This window comes from Saimiri boliviensis, chromosome 16 (assembly GCF_048565385.1).
Source record: "Saimiri boliviensis isolate mSaiBol1 chromosome 16, mSaiBol1.pri, whole genome shotgun sequence".
NCBI lineage: Eukaryota > Metazoa > Chordata > Mammalia > Primates > Cebidae > Saimiri > Saimiri boliviensis.
Genome location: NC_133464.1, coordinates 76853994 through 76876218, shown reverse-complemented (window position 1 = coordinate 76876218; position 22225 = coordinate 76853994). Strand labels below are relative to the sequence as shown.

The 22225-nt window shown below is 38.2% G+C and overlaps 1 protein-coding gene across 8 annotated transcripts in view; it reads left to right on the top strand.

Annotated features, from left to right (window-relative positions):
- Positions 1–22225, top strand: part of FRY (FRY microtubule binding protein) — a 450912-nt gene that overhangs the window by 199374 nt on the left and 229313 nt on the right. The window contains exon 1 of one of the 8 annotated variants that reach the window (XM_074387879.1): positions 1073–9758. The exons of 6 other annotated variants lie outside the window; for them this stretch is intronic. In XM_074387879.1, the coding sequence (XP_074243980.1) occupies positions 9698–9758 (61 nt within the window). In that variant the 5' untranslated portion in view covers positions 1073–9697. One more of the 8 variants, XM_074387880.1, reaches the window with a different exon arrangement.

The window sequence follows — 22225 nt, the reverse complement described above, 5'->3', positions numbered from 1 at the left end:
GTCAGTTTTATATTTTTGGTTTTGTAATAGATTTGGGTGCTATATAGACGTATTTAATATCACAAATCTCTTTTATGATGTTTTTGCTGCTCAACTTCTAGGAGGCATTCTGGTATGGCAGGAAGAGTACAAACTCTAGAGGTGAAAAAACTGTATTCTAGTCCTTTTTCCTGGCATTTATTGAGCGTACTGTCTTTCACACATTACTTCGGTGTTCTCTTCTAGAGAGTGGACATAAAGGTGACCACCTCCCAGTCTCACCTGGCCTGATACTTTTTGAAGTGATTAATAAATGTTATTGAATCAATAAATCAATATTTCTAATCACTTATTTGTGAATATACATGACTACATGCATTTACTAATTCATAAAGACACAACACTAGCTTCTTCTGAATAGTTTCTCATGTTTATCTGAAAAATTATTCCCTGTATGTCGGTAAGTTTTATAAAAAAGCATTAATTGGTCTAAAACAGTGTGCCCAGTGCAATATGCACACATGTAATTCTAAGTTTTGTAGTAGCCACATTAAAAAGAGCTTAAGGCCAGGTGCAGTGGCTCACGCCTGTAATTCTAGCACTTTGGGAGGCCAAGGTAGGCAGATCACAAGATCTGTAGTTCAAGATCAGCCTGGCCAACATGGTGAAACCCTGTTTCTACTAAAAATAAAAAAATTAGGCCGACATGGTGGCAAGCGCCTGTAGTCCCAGCTGCTCAGAAGGCTGAAGCAGAAGAATCGCTTGAAACCAGGATGTAGGGGTTGCAGTGAGCTGAGGTCGGGCCACTGCACTCCAGCCTAAGTGACAGAGCAAGACTCTGCCTTAAAAAAAAAAAAAAAAAAAAGCCTAAATGCATTGAAATTTTCATGATTTATTTTATCTAATTCAGTATATCTAAAATGTTGTTTCAACATGTAATCAACATTAACTTTTTTTTTTTCTTTTTTTTTTTTTTGAGACGGAGTTTCGCTCTTGCTACCCAGGCTGGAGTGCAATGGCGCGATCTCGGCTCATCGCAACCTCCACCTCCTGGGTTCAGGCAATTCTCCTGCCTCAGCCTCCTGAGTAGCTGGGATTACAGGCATGCACCACCATGCCCAGCTAATTTTTTGTATTTTTAGTAGAGACGGGGTTTCACCGTGTTGACCAGGATGGTCTCGATCTGACCTCGTGATCCACCTGCCTCAGCCTCAACATTAACTTTTAATAAAATACTTTACATTCCTTTTTTGAGGAATTCAGATTTTAGCATGTATTTTACACCATCAGCATATTTAAATTTGAGCACCTAATTTATCCACACTTGATCTGTATTTGGATTTAATAAAATTTACAGTTGAAAAAGTACTTTCATATATGCAAATTTGTCCAAACATACTCAAAACATTTCCAATAACTGAACCAAGTGTCAGTTTTTAACTTTGAATTTAAATTAATAACAATCAAAATAAAAATTAAGTTTCTGTCTGGGCACGGTGGCTAACATCTGTAATTGCAGCATTTTGGGAGGCCGAGGCAGACAGATCACCTGAGGTCAGGAGTTGAAAACCAGCCTGGTCAATATGGTGAAACTCTGTCTCTACTAAAAGAACAAAAATTAGCTGGGTGTAGTGGTGCAGGCCCGTAGTCCCAGCTACTTGGGAGGCTGAGGTAGGAGAATCACTTGAACCTGGGAGGTGGAGGGTGCACTGAGCTGAGATCGCACCACTGCACTCCAGCCTGCGTGACAGAGCAAGACTCCATCTCAAAAAAAAAATTAACTTTCTTAGTAACACTGACCACATTTCAAGAACTAAACAGCTATATGTGGCTAATAGCTACTGTATTAGACCACAAAAGTAGAATTATTTCAGATTGTTTTCTCAGGAAGTCCCAGACTTAGACAGAAGAGTTATTTTATAATATAAAATAATGACATTCTGAGACTGGATTTTATTTTGGGAATTGTCTCTTACCAACTATGCTTAGTAATGACTTCTGACACTCCTCAGCTTATCTTTTGGCCTGCTAGATTTATGAGGTATCCTTTGAATGAAGCTCTCTAGGTTACTTGGCCTAAAGAATGTATAGATACTAATAAAATGCCGCAGGACAATTGCTGTTTCTTCATGTATGCACCTGACTTTATTGTCTTTGCAGATGAACTATCTGGGTCTCAGGCTGTGTTAGTTGTCCAGGGTCCCTCGGCTCATTAATGGCAACATCGGCCTATGAACATGGACTTAGAGGTCCATTATGGACTTACAGGTCCATAATGCCACAGAGTCCTTACTTGGCCTTATTTAAGTGCTGGTGCATCCCTGATGCCCCACTGTGAACACTTAGAGTCTTCCCTGAAGGAGGATGCTTTTTTGGGCTATGTTTTTTAATACTCAAAAATATCATCAACTCAAAATACAAGGTGAAATTTGGAAAAGCACATGAGGTAGACTAGGTTGCCTCAAAGAATCCTTCTTGGATAAAACAGGATTGTGGGGATGGGGGTGTTAGGCAAAGAGGCCTTAGTAGTAAAAGGTTGTGTGGCTCTGTGCCTTTTCTGTGCTCCTTCACTGCACTTTTAAAGGCAAAATTTAACTTGACAGAAAAGCAGCCATTACTGTATGGCCTCCAAAATAGTGGTGCTCTTACTACGGACATTTCTGTGTATAAATTTCTCCTTTGGATTTGCTTCTAAATAAAACCAATAAAGATGATTCATAAGTACTGGGTGCTAATGGCTATGGAATACTTAGCTGAATGGTTCTCTGAGATTTGGTATATTCAGTTGTTAGTGTTGAGTTCTGTATGCCTTTTCTAAAAAATATGAGCCAATTCTCTGAACTGGCATTAACCATTTCATCGGAATTAACATGCTTCATGGGAAAGGTTAATGTTCTAAAGACCAGTCAGAACTTCCATTCTGGTTTGGTCTGGTCTCTTGGGCCTAGAGCAGGATCTCAGTCCAACCCTATGGCCTCCTATACGTTGTATTTCATAAGCTCCACTCTGGAATGTGTGCCTTTGCAAATTCTGGCACTTAAATTGTTGTCAAAAACAGCGTCTCAGGCTCAGATGCCCCCAACGACTGCCACTTCTTTCCAAAAACATTTGAAATCTATCTTCAGTTGCCACTTAAAAATATAGAAACATAGAACATCCATCAACAATCAGCCAAACCATTTTATGAGAGAATGCCGAAAGTTCGTTACTGACCCTCTCTTGACTCTTAAGTTACCATGCTGTGGCATGATGTAGTGAGATTAGATATATTAACTCATAATCTTTATTTAAAAGATGCTTTCCTCCCAAAGTCCTGTAATCCCGGCACTTTGGGAGGCCAAGGTGGGCAGATCACCTGAGGTCAGGAGTTCGAGACCAGCCTGAACAACATGGTGAAATCCCGCCTCTACTAAAAATAAATGAAAATTAGCTGGGTGTGGTGACATGTGCCTGTAATCCTAGCTACTTGGGAGGCTGAGGCAGGAAAACCACTTGAGCCTGGGACGTGGAGGTTGCAGTGAGCAGAGAGATCACACCACTGCACTCCAGCCTGGGCAACAGAGTGAGACCCTGTCTCAAAATAAATAAATAAATAAAACAATAAAAGATGTTTCTTAAATGAAAATACTTGTTTACTTTTATTCTACCCGTGCCTTTAAGTGAACAGGTCACTCAGAAGTGAACTCCCACTGTCAGGTTAATTTTATTAAGTTTTTTGATGTTTTGAATGAAAATATGAAAACCCTGCAGAAGTGTTTATCCTTTACTGTTAACAGGGTGTCATCTTGAACATATCCCCCTTTTTTTTGGTTCAGTACGACTATTCAGGAAATGTTCACAGGGACTGGGAAGGAATTCTGGAAGGTACACCAACTAAATGGCACCTCTTGCTTTGTTGTTACTAATTGTATAAATGGTTTTTTAGAATTTATGCATTTATCAAGTGATCTTGTTTTACATCTTGTCTTTTGATTTTCTGCATTCAATTTGCTAGAAGTTTAAAAACTAGACAAAATAAATAAATAAAAAAACCTTGCTTGGGTTGTAAATAAGAGTTAGGCTTGAAGTGAGACCTTGCATTACTCTATGCATATGAAGTATGCGGATTTCTGACACCTATTTGGGGCAGAGAAATGGAACCCCTGAGGCTGTTTAAAGGTAAGAAACAAATGAAGGACGGCAAAAACAAGCCCCAAGTTTTTTTGGTTAACTTTCTGATTCTTCATTATGTTTTGAGTTATAGATACAAAGTTACTAGCTAGATAGGTCTGTTTTATTATTTATTTATTTTATTATTTACTTCTTTATTTAGAGACAGGGTCTTGTGTTGCCCAGGATGGAGTGCAGTGGCATGATCATAGCTCTCTGCAGCCTCCCGCCTGGGTTCAAGCAGTCCTCCCACCTCAGTCTCCTGAGTAGCTGGGCCCACAGATGCATACCACCACTCCCAGCTAATGTTTGTGTTTTTTGTAGAGACGGGGTTTTGCCATGTTGCCCAGGCTGGTCTCAAACTCCTAGGCTAACATGAGTCTCCCACCTTGACCTCCCTAAATGCTGATATTACAGGAATAAGCCACCATGCCTGGCCTAAGATGGGAACTATTTTAAACCCTCCTTTGCCTTCCTTTGTCTGGGAGGGTAGTTTACTGAATACTCTTGTTATCATTTATTATTGAATATCCCCAAGGGCCATCAGTAGCTTTCAAACCTGGGTACACTTTATAGAACCTTTTGAATCACTTACAGAACCTTCAAAAAAGACAAATTCTAGCCTTGCCAGGGGTTCAGATTCTATAGGTCTTCGTGAGGCCATTGAGTCTGTACTTTTTATAAAGCTGTCTCCATCTTTGGGCAAACTTTGGACTTTTGTTAGACCCTCTTTGAAAAATAAGTGAGTTCAACTCAAGAAACAGAATCTGTGCAATAATCCTCCAAAACAGTGTAATCAAAAGACTGAGGGCAACAGAAGGTTCAAGTGAGGAATTACAGATATGGAACTGGGGCATAACCATAAGCTGAGTAATGGAAATCAGGAAAACTTATTAGAGAAGGAACATTTAGAGTACTTCTAATACATTTAAGTTAGTGTATCTTCCAGAATATTTGTCATTAACAAAATCCCTTCAAATTTTTCTCTCCAAGGTTGGGTTTAAGACTACACCTGGTAATTTATCAGAGAATGGGTGATCTTTGGAGGTTTAAAGTGAGCCTCTGTGTAGGTTCAGACAGTCTGTACCCAATACTTATCATACACCTGGTTAGTAGAATGCAGCTTCACCAGTAGCTTGCTGTCAGAGTCACCCTGTGCCAAAACAAACCAGAATTTTCCTCGTGGCCCTTCTAGCACACATTTTCAGGTGGTATTTGTTTGCTGGCTATGTCTTTAGGTAAGGACATACTTGGCAAATGCTACCTACAACTGTAAGCCTATTTAATAGCCAGTACTTCCCGACACAGTGACACATTATCTTTTAAGGGCTCCCTGCCCTTATGGTTTCCACAGAGAAGAGGCCAGCCTGCAGGTGATGCTTGCTCATGTTGTGCTCCATTTGATTCCTCCCTTAACACAGCCTCAGAGGCTCCTCCTCTCTGAAAGTTTTGTTAATACAAGCGAATGAATCACTGAAAAACAGTGAAAATACATAATCCTTTTGGCACTGGCATCTATTGTTAATTGCCATATTTCTATGAAAATATTTTAACTTTTGTATTCACTGAATTTCTAGGAAGACTATCATGTATGTCTCATACAAATAAAATATAACCATTTTATTCCTGAAATATTTCACTGAATTTATCACAAACTGGTTCTAAAACCTCAGTTTAGAGAAATGTTGGCTTTATAAGACCAGTGATGAAAAAAAAAAGAATCATCATCAGCATATGTGTCCTCTCACTTCAGAGTTTTGAATGAAATAGGGAGGGTTACACTATGATCATTTTAAATGGTGACTTTTCAATTAAGCTGGAAAAAGAATTCTTGAGTTGGTGCACAAAGGTTATTTCTTGCTTCCCGTAATAAAACAGAGTGGGTAAACTATACAGTAAAGTAGGTGGGTAGAATCCAGTATGCTACATTTATTTTTACTTATTTTAAATTTTTACTTTTTTGAGACAGAGTCTCAGTCTGTCACCCAGGCTGAAGTGCAGTGGCACAATCTTGTCTTACTGCAACCTCCACCTCCTGGTTTCAAGTGATTCTCCTGCCCCGGCCTCCTCAGTAGCTAGGATTACAGGCACGTGCCACCATGCCTAGCTCACTTTCATATTTTTAGTAAAGACAAGGTTTCACCATGTTGGCCACCAAACTCCTGACCTCAGGTGATCCACTCACCTCGGCCTCCCAAAGTGCTGGAATAAGGCATGAGCCACCATGCCTGGCCTAGTAGGCTGCATTTAATGAGAGTAGTTATATGATCTAACCTTTATGCTAATAAGTAGCTATGGTTGGCCAGTAGCCTAAGAACAGTCCTCACAGAAGCAACAAGGAAAACCAAACAGACTCAGGAACTTCCTTGCAAGTTCTAAGCCTGTGAAGGTAGAAGCATTGGGTTCGACTTTCGTTTGCATTTAAAAATATTTGCAATCATGCTATCAGGCCACATAGAAGCGGAAAGGAAACTTTTATGAATATTAGATGAACTGTTAAAGAATAAGGAAGCATCAATTTTAAAGTCATTTATTCAAATAATATTTGGGGCTTATGAAACTATCAGTTAAACAAGTCAACAATCCAGTTTATTTATTAAATTTAGATTATATTAATATAGTTTAAAATACATGACATTTCTTTAGAATCATTGGGGAGCCAACAATCTGTAAGTAAACTTCTTCTAATTATGAAGGTTAGCCCTTGAAATAACAGATCATTTCAGTTTAATAATGTTGAATAAAGTTTTTTTCTAAAAAGTATTTTACTATCTCTATATGTATCTGTGGCATAAAATGCTATCATAATTTAACCACAGCTAAATGAATTCAGATCATCAGTGAATATACTAATTATTAGAGATTTTATAACATATGGATACCTTCAGAGCTTTTGAAATGTGAAGGGCATTCTCTTTTTATACTAAAATATCTGTAGGCTACTTTCCTTTCTAAGTTTTATGTCTGCTTTGTGTTTTTGTTTTCTGATTTTTCAATTAATATCAGCCATCAGCTAATAGCTGTCACTTACACTGTAGTATGCCTGACCTTAGGAGACTTTACCTGTCCATGATTTTTTGCTTTTAATTTAACATATATTAGATGGAGGGACAAGATTATGTCTAATATAGGGGAACATGGGCTTTAAGTGGGGATAGTCAGGTGAGGTGGAGGGCACCAAAGGTGACTGCACTCTGGAATCCAGCTATGTTTTGGATATGCAGAATATCTGGGTAAAAAAATTATGTATACATTATTTGAGGCATCTCTTAAATGTATACAAAGACAAATACTCTAAGGTTCATATTGTTTAGAAGTCCCAATTCATATTAAGGAAAGCACTGGAAAAAAATTTAATAAATGTAGTGACACTAGAGTCTGATAAACCCATATTTGAATGACCCTGAGCAACCTTATTTTTGTTCTTTCTCGTTGACTCTAAAAGTAGCTAGTAATGCCTACCTTATAAGGTTACTGTGAAGACTTAGCGAAATAATACATGGAAAGTGCCTAACTTAGGATCTGAATCAAGGCCAGTCCTCCCTCCTTCAAATGTTAGCTCCCTGTTCCGCCTTTTTTTCCCTTCACTTCCCTTGGTATCTATAAAAAGTAGGAAAGAAGAGGATACTTTTTTTTTTTTTCATATTCCTACAAGGCTGTTTTAAGTAATGTTCTTTTAGTTGAATGACAGTCACATCATTTGAGAGGTTAGTCTAATAATAGCCCTGGAGACTTAAGGATGACAAAGTGCACATTTTCAGTTGGATCTGGACTCCAATTTATTTATTTGTTTGTTTATAATCAACATGGATTTAGGTGAACCTGACCACTTTTGACAGAATTAAAAGGAGAAATTTTAGACTTCTACAGTTATATTCACAGGTTTGTGTACTACTGTCTCAGAAACTTAGGAAGCAAAAAAATATATATGTTGTAGAGAATATAGTATTACACTAGTGAGATAGTGAAGCAGAATTCCATTTTCTTTTTCTTTAATCTTTTTAAAAATTATAGATTTAGGAGTACACATGCAGTTGTGTTATATGGTGATATTGTATAGTAAGGTCTGGGCTTACAGTGTACCCATCCCCCAAATAGTGTCCCTTGTACCCAAAAGGTGGTGTTTTTCCTCTTATGCTCCTCCCACCTTTTGGAATCTCCAGTGTCTGTTCCACTCTGTATTGGATTCCTAGTTATATATAGAATGGAGAGGACTTTACCCTCCTTTTTCTTTACACAGATACCTCCATAGGCACACTACTGTCTTTTAATGGTTTTGACTTCCTTTAGTAAAATGTATATCAAATGCCACACATTCACCACTGTCAATTCTACAAAGGCATTCTAAACCCTGAATGTGTAGAACGCAGGAGTAGCATGGGGCATCTTTGCTGGTGTTTAGCTCAGCAGAATCACTTCAAGTGTTCATTTTGGTAATTTGGACATTTTCTTTCCTCCTGTGAAATGTTTCAGTTCATCAGTCAATTCTCCTTCCTTGCTGTTTGATAATTTGAACCTATATTGTTCAAGAAAACCTTCAATTACCCTGAATAAATCAAGAATAGAAAATTACTTGGGTTTTGGTATCTTCACAGCTGAAATAAATTTTCACTGACCCTCACAGAATTCTTCTCTCAGAAATAATGCCTGTAGGAAGATCAATTAGTTAAACTTTTGTTTTTAAGTAACTTTGCATTTTCCTCCTAAACCTCCTGATTAGCCTAAACCTCCTTATTAGCCTAAACCTGTTTTCTTTTGAAGGTAGAACACTTAACATTCTCCATATTGGCTCCATCTTGGTTTTATAAATTAAGTTTTTAACAAGTCGGTTTAGGCTGTGTCTTTTAAAATCATGTAACTATAGATTTGAATCCAATCACTTTCCTTTGCAAGTTATGTCAACAGATGTTCAGTGTTTCGTTTTCCTTAAGGGTGTATGGTTTCTCCCTGACTCTTGGCTTCACATACAGATTCTCTGCTGTTAGTTTTGTCTGTAAGCATATAAGCTGTTGAAAGCTGTTTGTATTCGTGGCCAAGAGCCCCTAGTCCCAAAGCAACAGTTTATCACTCACCCTATGTTATCTTTGCTCCTACATTTCTTCAGTCACAAGAACACAACCCCAGCTCATTAGATCCGCGGGGCAGCGTGTGTATTTGCTCTGCATGGACTGTTTATGGCAAACCGTGTGGGTCAGTCTCATGTTCCTGGAGTGCTTTGAGCAGCTTTACTAATCTGTCAGCATAGTATGTTCTTGTGGATAAATATAGACATACAGGCACTCTGCGAGTTGTAGGTCACTGTTTTACTGTGCAGCTAAAAATTGTACTAGTGGTATGAACGGTCTGCCCTGGACGGAAGGCCTGTTTTAGTTTGTCTTCTACTGTAGGTCTTTAGCACCTGACTAAAAATACACCTGGGGCCAAAAATATAAGGCCCCTGCGTTGTGGCTGAGACACTTATGGTGGCAGTGAGCAACCGGACCATGGAGCCCATCATTATGTGTTTTGGCTTTGGAACGTAGTCGGTGTAGTTGTTCCAGACTGTTAGTTTGGATTTCTTTTCAGGCTCATGGAGATTACAACTGCTTGTTGGAGACGATCCTGTGTGATCAGCTTCATAAAAGGGCTTGGTAGGTATGAAAGGCTGTTAATATGTATGGGGCGGCTAATTGGTTGTTAAATGCTGAGTGTGGGAGGATTCTCCTAAAGGTTTCAGTGGATGGGGGTGGAGGTAACCATTGCAGCTACAGGCAGGGATTTACTTATAATGTCTTTGTTCAGAGACAGGAGTAATGCTTGAGGTCTTACATTTGAGACTGTTGTATTTTGGAGGTAAGATGTCCTTTTTGTATATGAGCCTGTGGAACAGGCAGCCATGATATAATGGAATTTTTTCTGTGTTCTTAACTTTCACTAAAAGATCTGATATGATGCTGCAGTAAAATTGCTGGTCTGTAAAAACAGCTAGTATATATTTGGAAAATAATTAATACTATTATATTTAATATTATAGTGGAAGTAAGATTTATGCTTGATTCCTTCTGAGTATTAATGTCAATGCCCTTGTTTTGTTTTAAACATTGCAATAGTCCTAAAAGCAGTTTTTTCTTTATTTTTGGCTTAGCCTTCTCCAACATATAAAAAATAAAATATTTTGTTTATTTTTGTTTATAAATTTAAAAACAGGACACTATATGTTAGCCAACATTAAATGGGTCAAAATTGCATGCCACTGCTTTTCCATTATCAGACAATAGCATAGTTACATTAGTTCTGACATAACATTTTAAGCATTATTGTATAACAGTTCCAAAAACCTAATGAGAGGAAACATCCATGACACAGAGTTAATTTAATTACATGCATTTTGGATATCGGCTCTTTATTTAGTGAAGGTAGGAGCAGCTGACTTGTAAGTGGTAAAGACACAACGCTCTAATCAAGGAGAAAGATTTTGTTTACTAAAGATTTGGGAGGTTGAATTGCTTGCTAATTATTTGACTGCACTATCTCTAATAAAACTATTGGAAGTTTACATATGATATTATTCTGTTTCTAGGAATAAAATTCCTGTTAGTCGTTATTTTACCTCTTTTGTGGCTCATAGAGTGTGCATTAGGAAATATTTTTTTTCCTCCCAAGGGATTTTTTTTTTTTAATGTATAACAAGCATACAAGATAAATGATAAAATTTGTATTTTCAGGTATTTGGAAAAAGTTGCATCATTATAGGACTCATATGAAATGCTTAATATTTCTATTGTGTGGTATCCCTTGGAGATGTTACTAACCATTAGTGTATTTTGGCTGAGCAGACCACTCCCACACTTTTGTGAACATATTGACTCCTTTTTCACTCATTGCCTTTCTTGCTGATAACAAAGTTTATAATAAAGTTAACTTTATAGTAAAGTTAGTAAACTTTTATGTATTAAACTTTACTATAAAGGCATCAGAAACAACTAATTTGCTTCTGTGAATTGGTAGATTTATCACCGTCTTAGATTAGGAACTTCTGGTAAGCATGTATTAAGTGAATTTTATGTCTTTGTACATTTCCATAACTGTTTAAGAATTTAATAAAACCTAACATATTTTTTATTAAATGAGCTGGCATCTAAATGAATAAGCCCATATGAACCAAGAATTTAATAAATATTTAGATGCTGATAAAATCAAATACCAACCAGACTGGAAAATATTTTATTTATTCACTTAACTCATTGAATAAATGTTTATTGAGCTTCTGTTGTAAAAACTGTACTAGAAGCCCTTTGCTTGCTATAGATCTTGGAACTCATATGTGTGTGTATATATATATATATATATATATATATATATATATATGTATATATACATATATATATATACACACACACACACATACATACAAGTATATATATCTTGTATATAGTTACCATATACATTTTATAATGGAAATGTATCATATATACTTTATAATATGTATGATATATGCATAGGTATAGGTATATTATTATATACATGTGTATGTGTATATATTTTTATCGGAATGCATACTATAAAGTGTATTGTACTTGTGTATAGGTATATAATTTTATAGTATAATGCATATTACATTAACAAAGACATCTGTAAAATTAGACTGCCCTTCCAATCATCCCCTGTATCATATAGTCCCCAAGGGGACCCTGGAGGGGAACAGCTATAACTTTAATTTGCAACGTTTATTTGTAGTTGCTGGTACTGCCCTTGCGGCAGGCCCCCGTCATATCCATTCCGCATAGTTTTGAGTTTCCTTTATGTTGGGTCCCTGTGTAATGCACTCGCCAGTTCAGCTGCAGAAAACATCACCATGGTGTTCTTCTTTTGCCCTTCATGTTTCACTTAAATATGATTCTAATAAAATAGCTCAAGAAGCTGGTTTACCATTTCTGGCAAGGCTCAGTCTAATGCCCAGATAACAGTCTTGGAATGACTTCTAGCTCGAGCCTCCAGGCCTTTTGACCATGACCTGTCACAGTAAGAAACACACTTTGCATTGTGACCCAGAACTCACACACATACATATCTATAGACACAGACAGAGTTTGCAAACAACAGCCTCCTCATTGCGCAGGATGCCACTAATCTGCTATTTTCTCTTCTCCTGTTTTCTGTTCTATTTCATCAAAGTCAGGTTGGTTAGCACCCACTAAATTAGTTTCATGATCCAGTCATGGGCCAGAACCTGCACTTTGACAAAGTCTGCTTTAAAGATTCCAACAGCTAGGCCTTCCCAACATACCCTTCATAACATTCTCAGCAGAAATGACATGTCGTCGTCCTTGACATAATATTCTACTCCTGAGCATATTGGTGCTTTATTTGTCAGAGTATTGCTTGGTTGAGGAAAGAGCTCTCCTGGTAGTTCTGATGCGAGTCTTGGGTTGAATGTAAGGTTTCTAAGCTGGAGACAATGCATGACCTCATCCATCTTACCACTTGCTTACTCCTTAAAGCAATAAATATTTGTTGAGTACTTGGCGTTAAGCCTAGCACTGTGCTAGAAGGTGATGATACAGGAGGAATAAAGCAAATTCCTTCCCCTTTTTGCAGTTAAGTGTAGTGGGGGAAACGGATAGGAAATGCATATGTAATATGTCATAATATGTCAAGAGGCAGCCAGAACTCTGAATGACAGTAAAGATGATATAAACTGTTAGCAGAGGCGGGTACCAAGGAGTGACTGGCCAGAACAGACTCTTATAAACCTAGAAGCAAGTGAGCATGTGAGCCATCATGCCATTTTTCCTCCACCATGCGTAAATTCCCACAACCCCTCTGTCCCAGTCCTCTTCCACTTTGAATGTTTCCCTGACTGTATCTATCATCAGTTATTTCTAGTTCTCAGCTTAAGTGTCACTCTCCCAAAGTTCTACCCCAACCCCCACAAGCACAGATAAGTCTCCACTGCATCTCTCCTGCAGCAGCCTTTCTAGGACTTCCCACTTTGCAATTACAGTCCCCTGTGTTTTTATTCTATAATGCCTGTCTCCCTGCACACGATCAGCTGTGTGAGGGCAGGAGCCAGGCGTGTTTTGTTCCCCCAGCAGGTAGCTCAATGCCCCGAGTAGAGTGGGCCTTCAGTAAATATTCAATATGTGAATAAATCAAGAAATTAGTGAATGAATACTCTCTTCAATTTGTGTGCTCATCCACTGGCTGTTCAACCTTTGGCCGTTCAATCTAGTGGCATGGCATGACTGAATAGATTAAACTTTTAAAATATTTCAAACTGTCTTTTTAAATCTATTTCCTATTATCCACAGAACTTGGCAGAATGCCTTAAACTAAGGTCTAAAGAGTGTGAATTTTTTAATTTAATGATTTGATTAACTGATCACACTCATAGTTTTTTGAAGCAAAAATAGTTCTGAAAAAGCCATAATCATATCATATGATGAAGGATGCCTATGTAAATGCACCTCTACTCGTCCTTGCTATGTGTTATACATATAAATACTCCAAGGTCACATACTCAGGCCAACATTCAGTTATGCAGACAGGTGCACGACTTGAAACCCTAGTGAGTGCTTTTGAATACTCAAACGTGTGATCGAACCTAAATTACAGATGGTGTTCAATTTTTTAGTATAGTCATTTATTTTTCAAATTGAGGTTCTAAGATGGCATTCCTTTATTATATTGCCATTATAAATATAGGAAACTTTTTATAAATGAGTCTTTTAAATAATGTTTTATTATGAAGTGTTTCAAACAAACCAAAAAGGAGAAAAAATTAGGATAATATGTAACACATTGCCATCACTCAGATTCTACAGTTATCAAGATTTAGTCATGTTTGGTTTATTTGTACCTTTATTCTTTTGTTCTAATTTAAAAAATAATTTTTTTTTTTTTGAGACAGAGTTTTACTTTGTTGCCCAGGCTGGAGTGCAGTGGCACAATCCCAGCTAACTGCAACTTCTGCCTCTCAGGTTCAAGCAGTTCTCATGCGTCAGCCTCCTGGGTAGCTGGGATTACAGACACCCACCACCATACCTGACTGATTTTTTGTATTTTAGTAGAGATGGGGTTTCACCATGTTGCCCAGGCTGGTCTTGAACTCATGAGCTCAGGCCATCTGCCTGACCTGGCCTCCCAAAGTGCTAGGATTATAGGCGTGAGCCACCATGCCAGGCGAAAAAGTTTTTTTTTTTTTTTTTTTTTTTTCTTTTTTACAGAGAGTCTCTCTTGCCCACGCTGGAGTGCAGTGGCACAATCATAGCTCACTGCAGCCTTGAATTCCTGGGCTCAAGCAGGGATTCCTTCCGCCTCAGCCTCCCAGTAGCTAAGACTGCAGGTGCGTGCCACCATACTCATTTAACTTTTAATTTTTTTTGGTAGAGATAGGGTCTCACTATGTTGCCCAGTTGGTCTCAAACCTTTGGCCTCAAGTGATTGTCCTGTCTAGGCCTCCCAAAGCGCTGGGGTTAGAGGCGTAAGATACCGTGCCCAGCCCTGGTTTTTCTTTGTTAAAGTATTATGAATCAAATATAGACATCATGTCATTGAACCCCATATAATCAGTATGCATTCTAAGAAATATATTTTCTCATTTATTCACAATACTATTATCATATCTAACAAAATTGACCATAACTCTTTACTCTCACCTAATATCCAGTTCGTACTCAGGTTTTTTATAATCCTAAAAAGTCTTCACAATTGGTTTGCTTAAATCAGGATTGAAACATATTACATTCGTTTGTTTTTATCACTTCCCTTGACCTGTAGAAACTGGTACAGTTTTCCTATAGAGCAGGCCTACTTCTGGATTAGCTGTTTTTCTTCCATATGGTAGTAACATTAACTTGTTCTGTACCCACATTGTCTCTTATGAATGCCCATTAGGTAATATTTTGAAAGCATGATAAATGTGGACACAGGGCAATATACAATTCCCCCAGCCATAAATCATGCTCCAAAGTCATTTCTGTTCTATTACTATGATAGAATGCAACTGTATCATTCCCAGGTATACATGGCTAACAGTTTTCAGTGTGTGGGTACAAGAACTCTGACCAATATCTTGCCACAGGTTGGGGATTTTCAGAAAGCTTCTAGAGTCAGTGTTCTAAAACTACTTCTTCAGCACCTTAATCATCATAACATGCACAGGTTCATTTGCTTAATATGTAGGATCTTTTTTCTGTTTTAACAGGCACCAGATAGGTTCTCACCTTCATTAGTCTTCTCATGGTAGGTGGAGCCATCTTTTAGTTTGTGTTGTCCTTCCAAGCAGCCCTTTTTCTCCCATTTTACCCAGCAATATGAGATGGGCATTATTCCAGAAACACACTGGCTCCCAATGACCCTCCAAATAAAGTCCACATTCATTGGTTTGCCATTTAAGACCTTAGTTCTAATACTAATAAATATTTTTAAACCTACATTTTTATAGGACTTAAGAGTTTATTAAGTTTTTTATATACTCTCTTCTTTATTTCGTCTATGCAAATACTGTATTGTAGAATTGGTTGGGTTCAGGTCCACAGATATTAAGTGAGCACAGTTATTTACCTAATTGTGCCATGCAAGGTGCTAAGTACTTGGGATAAAGACAAGACACAGTCTTGGACTCTACAGTTCCTTGGTGAAGACAAAGTTTGAACAGATATACTCAGACCACGGATGTGTGGTAGGAGGGTGACAGGAGGAGGGGGTGAGGAGAGACACTTGGCAGATGCCTCTGTGTACCTGCCATGTCCTTCCATTTGCCCCAGTTGCCCTTTCTCTTCGCTACCTGTCAGAATCCTACCTGTCCTTTAAGACCTGGGTCAGATGCCATCTATTCCACATCGTCCATCTGTTCCATGGCCCAGAGCAGAGACTAAGCCTAATGCAGGGTTAGGTAAGACACAGGGTAGACTTCAGTACTTAATTTTTTTTTTTTTTTTTTTTTTTTTGAGATGGAGTTTCGCTCTTGTTACCCAGGCTGGAGTGTAATGGCACGATCTCGGCTCACCGCAGCCTCCGCCTCCTGGGTTCAGGCAATTCTCCTGCCTCGGCTTCCTGAGTAGCTGGGATTACAGGCACGCGCCACCATGCCCAGCAGATTTTTTGTGTTTTTAGTAGAGATGGGGTTTCACCATGTTGACCAGGATGGTCTCAATCTCTTGACCTCGTGACCCACCCGCCTCGGCCTCCCAAAGTGCTGGGATTACAGGCGTGAGCCACCGCGCCCGGCCAATTTTTTTCTTTAATGTTAACAAACATCTTGAGTTTACAGGTAGGAATAAAGACACTGTCTATGTAAATGTATCTCCACTCATCCTTGAATACTCAAACCCATGTGATCGAACCTGAATTACAGATGTTATTCAGTTTTTTAATATAGTCATTATTTTTCAAATTGAGGTTCTAAGATGACATTCCACTGTCTGCCTGCAGTTTAGGGAGCTTCCAGGCTTAAAATTTAATGGAACCAGAGAAATGAAGATGCAATTGGAAAGGTCAGGATTACTTGTAAAGCTTTACTCTAAAGAGAGGATAGATGATAGAATCTCCCTAATTCATGTTAACGTAAAGGAAGGCAAGTGTTAATTATTAAGTGTTTGAATTGTAGAGTTTTTGAACAAATGATGTTTTTGTACATTTTCACTGCAAACTTTTATATAGTCATAGAATAGTGGAGATTGAAAGGACAGTCTAGCCGGGCGCAATGGCTCATGCCTGTAATCCCAGCACTTTGGGAGGCTGCGGCAGGTAGATCACCTAAGGTCAGGAGTTTGAGACCAGCCTGACCAACGTGGTGAATGCCTGTCTCTACTAAAAATACAAAATTAGCTGCATGTGGTGTCACATCCCTGTAATCCCAGCTACTTGGGAGGCTCAAGCAGGAGAACTGCTTGAACCCAGGAGATAGAGGTTGCAGTGAGCCAAGATCATACCATTGCATACCAGCCTGGGCAACAAGAGTGAAACACTGTCCAAAAAAAAAAAAGGAAGGAAGGGAAGGAAAGGACAATCTAACCTAGCCTCTTTAAGAATAACAAGTAAGGGCTGGGCGTGGTGGCTCACCCCTGTAATCCCAGCACTTTGGGAGGCCAAAGCATGTGGATCACAAGGTCAAGAAATCTAGACTATCCTGGCCAACATGGTGAAACCCTTTCTCTACTAAAAATACAAAAATTAGCCAGGCGTAGTAGTGGGAGCTTGTAGTCTGAGCTACTTGGGAGGCTGAGGCAGGAGAATTGCTTGAACCCGGGAGGCAGAGGTTGCAGTGAGCCGAGATCACGCCACTGCACTCCAACCCAGTGACAGAGTGAGACTCCATCTCAAAAAACAAACAAAAACAAACAAACAAACAAAAAAGAATAACAGGTAAAGATACTGAAGCCCAGTTGGTCCACGTTCCTTCCCCAAGGTCACTGAGAGCCACATTAGAGCTCAGACCTTTGACTTTGAGTTCAGTGTTCTTTCCACTATCTTTTACCTACAAAGTCTTAACTTTGTTGGAGTTAATGAAGCATATCTGTTTTTCTATAGGCAGATAAGATTGGAAACAGTTTTCTTAACTGATTGAATTGCCTTCCTTTGCCTTCCTATTTATTTCCATTAGTGGTGTCAGAGTGTGGTCCCAGGGCTGCAGCACCAGCATCACCTGGGGACTGGTTAGGAATGCACACTCTCTAGTCTCACCCCAGACTCTGACACTGAATTGGGGTGGAAGGTGTCCAGCCTATCAGGTGACTATGATATGCTGAAGACTGAGCACCAATAATTCAATTCATTAAGTCAGCAGATTTTTTTTTAATTGAAGAGTTAAAAATTCAAGATCTTGTCTAAATTATTTACAAATTTTGAAGTTGTAGAGTTCACATTAATGATATTTTGCTACATAAAATGAGCGAGTAGAAGAAATTAGAAAAGAGAAGAAAATGAAAAAAAGGAGGAGAGCCAGCAAGGAACACGTAATGAGATCAGTTGGTCAGTTCTCTTAGGGAGAAAAGGGAAGTTGAAATTCAGGATTATCCTGCCTCTAGCAGGTTATTTGATCTCCTTTCAGTGAGAAAGGACCTTGAAATGTCAATGTAACCTCATCTTCCTTTGCGCACGGATCTTGGCAGACATTCTTTAAGGCTCTGATGACAGTACCTACTTTGAAAATCAGGGGAACGTTCATGTAATCGCATCTTAGCAGATGACAGACATTTATAAAGGAAATCACTGAAGTGTTACTGTCATTTCTCTCAGATAAAATACTGGAAGGCAGAGGAAGAGAGAAAAGAAAACAGGGCAGACACTTGACTTCATGCTGACTTTCTCTTCATTGAACTGCTTCACTCTCTCCACGGTATTCAGTCTGGGGAGACCAAAGACAAAACTGGTTTTGAGAGAATGTAGATTGAAGTAAGCAGAGAACTGTGCCTTCAAGTAGACTTGCTCCCTATTAGCATAACAGGCAGACAAAGTTTATATCATCAATGTGTCTAGGATAGTCTCTGGACCTTTCTAAGGTATGTGTGTCATTAATCAGATCTCATATGTTTTTATGGATCCTCCATGTTCGATTCTTTTTTGCACTCCTAGTGTTTCCCAAAGTCCGTTTAATGGCTAAAAAGTGCATTTTCATTCAGGAGGGCAGAGAACCCAGAGAGAGACCTCATGGCCTAAGGATATATTAGTCTTTTCAGAAAATATACAACTATTCTAACCACAGGAAAACCCATTTTCCAAATTACAATGTTTATGTAGCATTTTGTCATCCCCTGAAGTCCCCAAACTAGCTTATGCCAGAGCAAAACCCATGGGTAAGGGGACAGTCTTTATCATAGACAGCTGATTTGTTTTAAATGACAGTCTGAGAATGGTGTGATGCACTGTACCAGTGAATGAGGAGTGGATACAGAAACTGTAGTATGTACATACAGTGGAATAGTATTCAGCCTTAACAAAGAAGGAAATCCTGCCATATGCAACAACACAGATGAACTTTGAAGATATTATGCTAAGTGAAGTAAACCAGTCACACGAGGACAAATATTGCATGATATGAGGTATCTAAAATGGGCAGATTCGTGGAACCCAAAAGTAGAATGGTGGTTGCATGGGGCAGGGGCATGTGGAAATTGGAAGTTGCTAATCAATGAGTATAAAGTTTTAGTTAAGCAAAATGAGTAAGTTCTAGTGATCTGCTATACAATTGTATGGATAGCTTAACAGTAATGTGTTATACACTTAAAAATTTGAGGAGACTAGAGCTTCTGTTAACAAAATAAAATAAATAGTTTTAACACAAAAATATATTTTAAAAATAAAAGACAGGACGATATGGGAAGCTCACAAAATAACATTGTTACAGTCATGGATCAGATCCTGAGTTGACCATTCTGTGACCTTGGACAAGTCACTTAACCTTTCTGAATCTGCATGGTCTTATCTGTAAATGGGAGATCAGCCTTCTAGGATTATTTTAAGAATTAAAGATACTAATTATTCTAGAGATACCATGTAGATTCTGAAACTTGAAAGAACACAATGTGAGAACTGTAGGAGAACTAAAGTTTAAGTAAAAGTAGGAATGTATGTAATGCATAAAAACAGGAGGAATGTTTAACATTATCAGAATTTTATGGAAATTAATCAAATTAATTAAGCCTGCCTTTGGATATACTTTTCTTCCAATGCAAAAATTGTTTTTCGGTTTTTTTTTACATGATAACCTTTTCTTGGCCCACTTTAAAATAAATAACTATTTAAGAATCATCTATTACTTTGTTAAGCAATCTTTTTGTGTTACTGAAACTAATTGTGGTTTCCTGTCCCAACATTTTCGATTTCTTAATATTCTTCAAAAGAAATTAATTCTTTCTGTCATGTTTGGTTGTTTTCTTTTTCTTTTTATCCTAATTTACTTTACATGACTTCTAGGGTTTCTGGCCATTTTGAGTATTTGCAGTACATTTTTACATGCCATTTTTAAAGTTCCCTCATATTTGCATTAATGGACAATTTATTATTATTCTACACGCAGAGTGACATGTTCTCAAAGAAGCTGCGTCACCCTTGGTTTATGTTTTATAAAATGTTCCTGTACTGCCAGTAAACAAATTAAGTCTTAGGAGAAAAGGCATTTGAGAGAGAAAGGGTGGTCCTAAAGAAAGATTCCAGCTCTTAATTACTAACAGGATTTGCCTTCAGAACCCAAAAAATGAATAAAGTATTGAAAACTGGCAGAAAGAGTAATTTGTATACAACCATAAACAAAGAAATCCCGTAATTTACTTCTTTGTTGAAAGATAAGAGTACATTGTAATCTACAAAGTGAATCTATAAAGTACTCTTCCTAGAAAGGTGATCTGATTAAACAACTCTATAAAGTAAAGTTTAATCAGATCACCTTTCTAGGAAGAGTACTACTTTGAATAGTTGGTTACTGTAGGTAATCCCAGGAGCACTTAAAGGAAAGAAGCACTAAAAGAAAAAGGAAACCATTTTTTATTTCAGATATTCTGAGTAAGATTTCAGTAATGGAAGCATCGGAAAAAGCAATCTGTATTTTGAAAAACTGGCCCTGTGCTTGTCTGTCTTCGCAAGCTGGTGAAAAACCAGGCAAAACATCTCTGCTCCCTGAGGAGTGGAGAACTGTGTGGAGGAAGATGGGGAAGCAGTATGTTTGTTGGGCATTTCAATTTGTGCCCTTCACAGGCTGGTTAAAATTCTCATCTCCACTGAAACTGACACACAGATATGGGGCAGGCCAAATGCATGGATCAGGAAAACAGGTTCTGCCCAAGCCATGTATGTGTCTGGATTTTCTTAAACACCAAGAATATACACAGTGTTCATTCCTTCCTGGAGCTGCTCCAGACTGTGGCATCTGAATGCCTGTGGGCAGATAGAGAAGAGCAGGTCCCTTTAGCCACTTACTCTGTTTAATTTTTCCTCATTTTAGAATTTTTTGCAATCTGACAGTGTGGTATTTGTGTATGTGTGCATGGGTGTATGCGTGTATATACATGAAATGCTGATTATGTTACCCCACCTCAGTACAACACAAGCTCCATTAGGGCAGAACTATCACTTAGTTCACCAGTATCTTCCCAGTGCCTGGAACAGTGCCTGAAGCCTAGGCACTCATTAAATAAATATTGGTTGAAATAAATAAGTCAATGAACAGTTGCTTCTAATGAAAGATGGCATTACTTCTCTGAAAATCTGATTGAGAAAACCAGTTGCTTTCCTGTGACATCTATGCCACTGTGAGCCTCTGGGGCTCTAAATGAGAACACTCATTTCTTTTGAGTGTTATAAAAATGTAGCCGAACTATGAGCTGTGGAGGTGCTTGTATTGGTGCCACAGTTACGAGGGTAGTCTGTCTTGGAAATGTTGGTAACTTAGGGAAATTGTGCTGAAGATCTAAGAACAGCCAGCCTAAAAATTAAGCTATTAGTCAGTTAAATTGGAGGAAAAACAGTCATATTCAAAAGATCATCACTTGCAGTCAGAAATAGATTTAGTAAATAGGAAATGAATGAGCCCCAAACATATAAAATAGACTTCTCATAATTTAAGGAATGGACCTACTTAATATAAAAAATAGAGACCCAGTGAACACGGGAAAACACTTCCTGAAGCCATCCAACAAAACCAATTAGGAACAGAATTTGTCATAAAAATAGTAAAAGAATATTAACAAAACCCATTTAAGACAAAAGAAGGCAGTGGAGAAAAAAATTAGAATGTATTAAAACCAAGATTAAAATGTAAATGGAAAAATATAAAGACATATTTCAAAACGATTCAATAATTAGAAACCTAATTAATATGCAAAAGTGATGCTCCTTTTCTCCACTCCACACCAGCCCCCACCACAGGAGCACTGATTTGAATGACTTTTTAGAGAAATTGAGCTGTTATATGAAAATAGAAAGATAGAATGAAGGAAAGGTGAATAAAGGCACATGGAGTTGGTGCTAAAGTGAAACCCCATCTCTACTAAAAATACAAAAATTAGTTGGGCATGGTGGCATGTGCTTGTAGTCCCAGCTACTCGGGAGGCTAAGGCAGGAGAATTGCTTGAACCCAGGAGGCGGAGGTTGTGGTGAGCCGAGATCGTGCCATTGCACT